Source organism: Styela clava, chromosome 2 (assembly GCF_964204865.1).
Source record: "Styela clava chromosome 2, kaStyClav1.hap1.2, whole genome shotgun sequence".
Classification (NCBI taxonomy): Eukaryota; Metazoa; Chordata; class Ascidiacea; order Stolidobranchia; family Styelidae; genus Styela; species Styela clava.
This window is the reverse complement of record NC_135251.1, coordinates 27,201,797-27,211,026: the sequence shown is the minus strand read 5'-3', so window position 1 is coordinate 27,211,026 and position 9,230 is coordinate 27,201,797. Positions and strand designations below refer to the sequence as shown.

At 35.8% G+C, this 9,230-nt stretch overlaps 1 protein-coding gene across 1 annotated transcript; it reads right to left on the bottom strand.

Moving 5' to 3' along the window:
• On the bottom strand, positions 1 to 2,702 carry LOC120336860 (putative RNA-binding protein EIF1AD). The gene is made up of 4 exons (XM_039404626.2): positions 2,352 to 2,702; positions 1,927 to 2,035; positions 1,164 to 1,272; positions 1 to 815 (listed from the first exon to the last, which is right to left on the bottom strand). Exons 1-4 carry the CDS (start codon positions 2,436 to 2,438, stop codon positions 518 to 520), a joined length of 603 nt encoding a protein of 200 aa, XP_039260560.1. The 5' UTR covers positions 2,439 to 2,702; the 3' UTR covers positions 1 to 517.
• Positions 2,703 to 9,230: the final 6,528 nt, after the last annotated feature.

Genomic DNA, 9,230 nt, shown 5'->3' with positions numbered 1-9,230 from the left:
TTCAACTCATCAAGTTGTTTTATTTTTCAACTTTGGCAAATAGTATTAAAATGCATAATAGCGCACCAGTGATGTAATGTTTCACCCTACAGTTAGTTGTCAAAGAGTTCACAATGTAGGGCTCAAGTAAATAAATACACATCTCAACCTCCCACAGAAACTAACCAAAAAGTTTCCAGACTTCAATGTTATACATTTCGCACATAAATAAATTCCAGCCTATAGGAATAGAACCATAGTAATGAAGTGCGATTATCTCAACTAACCATTTGCTATATTGCACAATGGGGAATGATTCTGAATATTGGCCCATCCAGAGATATTTATCTCAAAGTACCAATATGATAAATCCCTCGCACCAAAAACAAGCAAAACAACTACGTTGGCATCGGATATAAGTTCGAAACAACTTTGAAAGATATACAAAGTGTCAGAATCAGAAAACGGGATGACTGAAAATAGCATGTAAATAACACTAGTATATATCAATGTTTTGATCATTTGGACAGATCTAATTTTACTCTACTGAGCTGAGGTCACTTTCAGAATCACTTGTTGATTCTTCATATACAATAGTTGGTCTATTTGTGTTTGCTGGAATATCTGTCAAGTCATCATCAGAGGAATAATAGTCATCTTCTCCGTCACCAGTATCAACTTTGGAATCATTGTCCATGTTTAGAATATAATCCCCTTTACTGAAAGACTTTTCATTGCTACATTTTATGTTCATATTAGACACTTCCTTTGTCAAGTTATCAGCAGTTGTTTCAGTTTGATTGTATTCTTTTGTTTGAGAAAGAAAGCCACTTGGCCTGAAATTACATTTAGATATTTCTTTTATTGCAAATACATTTAAATGATCAATACTTGAAAAATTTGCATAATAAGAGCTTCTTATCAACGTCTAAAAATTACTAAATCAATGAATGAGGTATTATGACACAAATCAGATATTTTCATATCCTTGCATCAGTCTACATGGTGAACAGTCAGAATTGTGGATTGGAAAACTCACCCAGTGATGGTGTAAGTGTAAGATATTAGAAAAAGAGAAAACCTGTAAATTCACCGATTACCGGAGTACTGTTACGTACCCTTTAAAGTTTAAACAATATTTAATAATGACAGTGATTTATTATTAATACCAAAATAATTTTTACCATATATCTTCTTTCTGTAAATATTTAACATGTTGTGGATATAATATTCGCACAATTTCTGCTTTGACTTTATCTCCTTCATCAATGGGTTCAATAACAACAAAATCACCTATGTGAAAACATTTCAGAACTGAGGATCATCAAAATCAAGTATTGGAAAACAAAACATATGAAACAGAAAAACATAAGCGACAATGAAGTATAGCAGGAAAATAGAGCAAGATAACAAAATACAGTACAAATGAAAGAGGAGAACAGGGAATATACCATACGTAATGCCCTCGCCCTTTTAATTAATTGCATTGGCAAAACCTTTTATTTTCTATTTGTGCAAAGCATATCTGGATGTTGAAATTGGTTGATACCAGGATTAATATGCATGTTGATATGAATTTTGATATCAGTAGTGTAAAATAAGCAGCAATCATATACTGTTGCTTCTGTGAATTTTAAAAGGCTAATAGCAAGATGATAATATCACATTGTATCAATCAATCAAACAATCTAGGTCATGACTATCTCTGAGAGAACGACAAAGCATGCAGGAATCAAGAATGAGGTTGATTCTGCGATAATTTTCAATTCTAGACTTAGAATGTACAAAAGTCCAGCAAAAACCAAACATATTGTATAATAAATCTTGAGTACATGGTTAAAAAATTGGATTCATCGAGTGAAGCGTCTTCTTGAACATCAGGTTGAGTGAAGATTACTAGTCAAGAATCAAGATAATGTATATATATATATATATTTCAATAAAAACCTCGCTTGATCCATATGTTTTTCCGAAACTTCAGAGGAAGGCTACAGAGTATCTTTTTACCATCTGAAGTTGAAACCTCATGCAGGTTTGATCCCGGAGTCCCCAATACCTGAACAAAATTTATATGATAGTTTAATAAAAAATTACCAAAGCACAATGAATGGTTGCTCACTTTCACCAATTCTGATTGCAATAGCAAGCTTAGAACAAAAGCTTTAGAATTTATTCAATTTTTGAATATATAAAAGCTATTCCATAGCTCAAGTACTATTGGACATGAAGCATTTCATTGACAAAAGTAATATACGCATGAGCTATACATTGCTATACATTTGTGCAAAGGCAAAATTGGGCAATTTGTAAACAAAAACTGAATGAACTAATACGGTATTTTCAAAGGCTTGGATTGGGAACAAATATCTCACCTTTACAATAGTTTGATTTTCACTTGGAATGCTAAAGTCGTCAAGCATTTCTTTTACAACATGTTTCCTCTTTGTTGCTGATGTCATTTCGTTCGTGATGATTCTGTTTTAAGTCTTTATGTGTCTCACACAACTTCACAGTGGTTTGTAATAGTCTTTATTATCAGTATATAGTTAAGTCACTCAAAAACCGTCAGCCCTATGGCATACCAAATATGGTAGCCACAGGAATATAAACTTCCGAAGGGTTTAGAAAGCCATGATTGCACAACACAGGCAGACGTTACAGATTAATCACAGACAACGATTTGAAGAATTGTACAATAACTAATGTGTTACAAAACATATTATTCTGTGAAATAATAAAATAGGTACCCCTGAGAAAAACTGCTCATAAAACTCAATCGATGCTTGTAAACTAAAGAATACTTTACAATAATCATGAATCTGAAGAAGATTTTTTAAACAAAGTTAAACAGGCATCGCGATGCATTTTAAAAACACAATTTGGGCACTTAAAAATATATGGTAATCCTTAAATGCCTACTACTGCCAATGGCAAAAAGAACACACCGATAATCTCAAATTACCATGTTCATGCGCTGTATGTGAAATATATTGCCCACGTTCCACGAATAACCTACGGAAGAAACTGAATCTGCTGTAACGTTAGCACCATCAGACTGCTGATATTATACGGTACCTATTATATTATGCTTCTGTTGACAAGATGTTGTGGTTGTGGAGATTTCAAAAGAAAATGCGGTGAGATGTGTGAACGATAGAGTAGCATATGCTGAGGCTAACGAAAAGGTACCGCGTGTTGAGGGCTATTATGACTGTAGGACACAGAGCTATCGTACAGCCATATTCTGGTATCTCAGTATCTGCTGAGTCTCTTCCTTGAAAAAGCTCAAGAATATACTGACCACAGTATCGCAAACAAAGAGTATATATATACATATATAGCAAATGTTTATCGAGGAAAAGTAGACAAAGTAATCAAAAACTTAAATAAAATCCCTTATAAGTATAAAATCCCTTATTGCTTACTCATAATCATTCCGTAACCAAAAAATCTAACGTTAACGAAATCCCTCGTTCATGTCCTGTTTCTGTGCCAGGCGCAGCGGCAGTCAAGTGCCCATCAGATCCTGCTTTTCTTCTGCAAAAAATAAAACCCAATTCAAGACTGAAACCTTGTCGTGCTGAGTAGGCTTCAAACTGTAACGTATGGCAGCTGTGAGTTAGGGTCAAAGGTCATTCTAGAGTTGACGATAGTTTCTATGTTCAGCTAGCGTCGTGTGTGCTTCTATATCCAATATAATCTGTGTGTTATGTCTTTAATTAACAAATACAATGTCCTGCAATACAACATACTGAATCGTAGCTCAGTCTATCAGTGCTATTAGAAGTAGCCAGATATCATATAAGTACACAACGTAGCAGAACATAACAACAACTTATTATAGCCTATCACTGATAGTTGGCACCAAAGCCCATGGTTGGCACTAAGTAAACGCTGAGCAAGTACAGGCACTGAAGCAGTCGAGTTATCTAGCAACGAAACGATGTCATACAAATGTTGCAATCATTGGTAAGGTGAGGTAAAAGGTTTAATGGCGTCTTTGACAACTGGGTCTTTTGCGCCAAAAAAGGGTAGTCAGAATGATACAATAAAATATATTCACAACTCTCGTTTGGTGGTATAGCAAAACTATTAATAAATGAATCAAATCAGAAACATTGAAAATACAAATAATTTCCCAGGTTACATTCATTTTTCACATCTTAACTCGCATCGTAAATTATAATCATTGGTAAGCGAGTTGTCTGCCTTTCGAGCATGAACATCGTATCTTCACAGATTCGGACTCGTCGCCGAATCTCCCGTAATCTGATACTCAGATTCGGCCCGAGCCTTAGATGATTTTACCCGAGTCCGGGATATAATACGTCACGCGTTAGTCAGTCGCAGGTTGATGGCGCATTCGACGAGTAATTCAACTTTTTCGTTCTGTTTTGCCACGAGAGTGTCAAGCCAATTTTCTCTCGCTATTTTTCCCTTTTATCCAGTCCTACGTAGCGAAGAAACTTCATCGCCTGTCTCGATCGCTTGGTGAGACATTTCCGGAGATAAAAACTCGTCGATAAAGATATCATTTATCTTGGAGATAAAAACTACTTATTTAGACTGCTTACACTCTCAAAGAAATTACTTCACAACAGAATAAAACAAATCAGCAGAGTGGTGCATTCCACAAAAACGTTGTTTGCACGAAATGTATGATATATGCAATGTCAGTAATCGTCTCTAATTTGTTTAGATTGACGTGCAAAAATGTTGGAATTTCTACATTTCTTGGAACAAGCCTGTTCCGTGAAGGGGATGTTACCTGCCCGGTAGTACCGAAGAGTTGCTCGGAGTCCACAGAAGTGGGCGGAAAAGACATCATACGCACGGCGAGATTAAACAAGTCAAAATTAGCATGTTTAGTTTCTGACCAGAACACCAACGGTGATTTACCGCGCGTTGGTACCTGCTGCATTTATCCAAATCCATTGAGACGGAAAGAGAACCCGGACGATCAATTTTCTGGAACACCACGCCTTCTTCTTGATCTTAAGAAGAAGAAGAAGAAGTCTCTCGATCAACGGAGCGTTCAGAAGCGTCAACACTACTTGTAATATTCTGCATTATTATTCGCTCTATTTTGGCCAAAGGCATTTTGCACCACGATGATTTTATGCGCGGGTCAAGCACCGCGTCTATGAGGCATCGATCGTATATATATATATATCATGAGTTTGCTTCACGAGTTTGCGTGATTCCTTGAACTGACCTAATAAATCTTTGCTCAAACTGGAATTTTCAACTTTCTGAAAACGACTCCTCCCCATATATGTCGATGTCACTTAGAAATGATTCGATTCTTCTTAGCAGATTATTATTAGTAGCCGGCAAAATACTGGCAAAGGTAAAAGAATGGCAACATACTTCTAATGTTTCCAATTCGAAAATCTTCAAAACTTGAACGAGAATATCGGTCGGAGACCGAAGACTTATCGATCAGAAGTTAGGGGATCCCCAAAACAGAAACTGCGGTTTCGATTCATCCGCTCTTACTCCATAGCGACACCGTGTGTCCAAACTAATTAATTGATAACTCGCTAATTATAGGACATACTTGATCCAAAATCAATAGGCTTCTGGTCCGAGATATGATGAATGCGCATGCAGATTTAATCTCGCTTTCGTGAGATATCTCGTAACACACGACAGTTTCTAACAGACAGACAGACAAACAAACAAATAACTATCAACATACTTACCGATCAAGATCGATAAGTAACAAGAGACGACGCGACACGCCATAAATTTACAGTCAATGTTGTGCCTATTCTGTAATATGATATATATGTGGTTTACGACTTCCTTCTGTTACAATATCCTTTCCAGCATATAAAAGGTTGAATTCCACCTGGTCGTCACGTCCCGGATTTAGGTATGTTGTACTGATCCTAAACGCTTCTGACATTCCCTGAAGAGTTCTATTGGATCGGTAATAATGGGAAACGATATTCCGTTCTGCACCAATAGTGTCTATCACAGTCCTTTGAATTTCTAGAGCATGGAGGATCACTAAATTTATAGTATTAGTATGCGCGAAAAATCTCATGTTGAAAATGTTACCATCAGTGAGGGCTTTAGTAATGTTGGATGCGTTGTCAGACACTATCACGTCGAATTTTATGCCCCAGGTTTCCTCTTGTTTTCGGATAACTTTGAGTATCAACTCTCCAGTGTGAGAGCCGTTAATTTCAGAGCAGGAAAGCACAGGCATGTATCTTTTCAAAGATTTATTTTCCTACATTTTAAAACTCGCTTTTGTGCTGAAGAAGGAGTTATTTTGTTGACTGGCCATATATCGGTTGTAGCGGAAATTGGCCCCACCGCCTTTTTCATCAACAATTTTCTTTTCTTTTCAACTTTCTGGTATATCTCTGAAATTACCATTTCCGCGTGACGGCACCTGATCACGAGGTTAAAAATCCGCAATCAGTCGTAGAAAACCTTTGTTTTCGACTATCGAATATGAGACAAAATCCGCCCCAATTATTTCGCCAATTTTCTTTGTGATCCTTTTAGAGGCAGGATGCGTTGATTCTATCTTCTCTTTTTTAGCGAATATTTACATATTAGTTTGTTGAGTAGATTCACATCCACACCATCGACACTCCTTTTTTCACTCACGGCATTAATACTAAGGAAGATTCTCAAATATTTGCTCATCAAGCTTATAGTATAACAGGACTTGTCTTTTCCTATACCCCCGCAAAGTCTGCAGGTGGCTTTGGAAGAATCGTCTTCGCACTTGTCGAAGTACTGCCAAACGCCGGGCATACATACATACATATTTATTTTGTCAACGGTGTCACAGACACGAGCCGCAGTCGGCGCGGCGGTCGGTCAGAGCGTATTCTACGTAACAAAGTATTCTTTCGACGGGGAATAGGAAGATCTGTTTAAACTGATTTAAACCTGCCCCTCAGCGAAAGACTGTCCCGAAAGCAATAGTGTTTATGTGCAACGTTTTGAATTACATAGTCTTATCTTAAAAAAATCAATTTACGGCCAATATACGCAAACAACAGCACAATTAAGGTATTTATTACGGAGTTATGTAAACCTATTAGACTCGGGCACGAGTCCAGCCCAAATACTCGGATTCGGCCCAGCCGAACCTTTTTGGATTCGTCGCATCTTCAGGCCGATTGTTCGGTATCCAAGATATCTGCCCAGATCTGATCTGACAATCGCGATGCACTTCATGTCTAAATATGCTATTTTTCAATAGTGGAAAAATATACATTGGTATAGCATTTGTTCCAATTAAATGTGAAATAAACATTCAAATCAATAGTCCACCTTCTTCTTGCTTTGTTTTTCATTCAATCGACAATAAATTTCCTTGTTGCAATTATTTTGCTCAAATTATATTCCTTATTCGTGCAGGGCATATATGGATATTAGAATTAGTTGATTATTCGCGACAGAAAAAATTATTTTCCAATCAATCGACAACACATTTTCTTGTTGCAATTATTTGCATAATATCACACCCCTATTGTAAAAAGTTGCATCACCAAGTGTATCTTTTATCACTCTCCAAATTTGAACCCCATATAAAATTGTAAATAAGCTGATTGGCAGATTTTAAAAATATCTATTATCACAGTAGCATCATCTGCTAATATTGTCAATTTTAGATGTTCTGTAAGTAATTCCTTTCATTCTAATGTTCCCCTAATCATGGCAGCAAAGTAAAAATAATTTTACAGACATAGGATCTCCTTGTCTCAAACCTCCGTTCATCTTAAAATCCATTAATAATTTTTTTTTATTGGTGATACTATTTCTGGAGGTTCATATACAGTATCACTTTTAATAAATGGATAAATCTTTTCTCAAATCCGAAAAGTCTCTGAATTTTTAAACATATATATATAACCCAGGTTACGCTGCCATGAGCTTTATATATATCCAGACTGATTATTGTGCCTGGGATATTTTCATATTGAGCAATGTTAATCACATCACATGGTCCAATATTATCTCCGATACATCTTCCTTTGATGAATCCGGTCTGGTCTACATCACAAATAACATCATCTATTTGATTTGTCTTACATAATTAATAAGCTGATGAGCCTGAGCTTATCGGAGGCATAACACCAGTTCTTTGAGTTTCGCTCAACTTTCCAGAGCGGTGTTAATGCATATAACTTGATATTGAAGGTTTTTTAATTTCGTGCCAAAATGTTTTTGTAAAATTCACAAGGTATGCCATTCAACCCTGGACTTTTATCATTATTCATGCCAGTTTCTCCCCACTCTCCTGGCCAACTCCCTCTAAGATCTTTTACAAATAATTTGAATCTACCCAATCATATGCTTTCATGAAATCTAACGATAGTAATGCCCGTCCACCTGCTTTATTTAGTTCTTGTGTAAAAACATTTCTAATAATAAGAAGCGTGTCACTCATCCTTCTCCCTGGTACGGCTATTTGTTGTCTATCTATAATGTCTGGTAGAATTATTTTGATTTTGTTGGCGAGAATTTTACTAATTATTTTATAATCTGAATTTAGAATAGTTATTGGTCTGTATTTATTTATTAGACTTGCTTCTCGTTTCTTGTACAGTAAAGTTATGTAGCCTATTCTCATTTTCTTGGGCATATCATTTGTTATAAATATTTCTTGTATTTTAAAAAAATTAGCTTCAATGATTTCCCATGTCTTTTACCCCATGTTAACCTCCATTGACTCAAGCAGTTGAATAATGGCTTTTAAATTAACTGTTTGCTTCTCATTTATTCGGCGACATTTTTTTTCAACGTTGTTTTAAAACAGTCTTTGTTTTGTTTCATCACAAGGTCTTTCGCTATACAATTCTTGGTGAAATGATCTGCCATCTTTTGTATACTAATTTTCTCATTCTTTTGCATTCTGATTAATTTTTGTTTGTTTAAATCTTGTCACCACTCTTTCTCCTTTATCCTATTTTATCTTCAATAATTTTAAATTCTTCTCTTTTTTTCCTGGCTATTTTCTCAGAAAATTTAATTGTTGAGTCTTCGATCTTTTTTTTCATTGCAATCTACCAGTCTGTTCTGGTAGGAAATAGCCACTGCAATGTGATCTAATTGTGGAATATATTCTTCGCCTTCATATACACAAACATTATTTTTCCAGTAAATCTTTCCACGTTCTTCCATCTTTGTTTTAATTTCGACCATTATTGAGTATGCATCGTGATCAGGATTGGTTCGCACGTAATTTTTTGTACTATGGTTTCACATGATGTGACATA

What these genes read in the sequence shown, in the direction of transcription:
- LOC120336860 (XM_039404626.2), bottom strand. Translation starts at nt 2,438, where the DNA reads ATGACATCAGCAACAAAGAGGAAACATGTTGTAAAAGAAATGCTTGAC. An exon ending in AAAATCAAACTATTGTAAAG is followed by an intron (nt 2,036 to 2,351) that starts GTGAGATATTTG and finishes AATTTTGTTCAG; the next exon opens with GTATTGGGGACTCCGGGATC. An exon ending in TTACAGAAAGAAGATATATG is followed by an intron (nt 816 to 1,163) that starts GTAAAAATTATT and finishes ATGTAATTTCAG; the next exon opens with GCCAAGTGGCTTTCTTTCTC.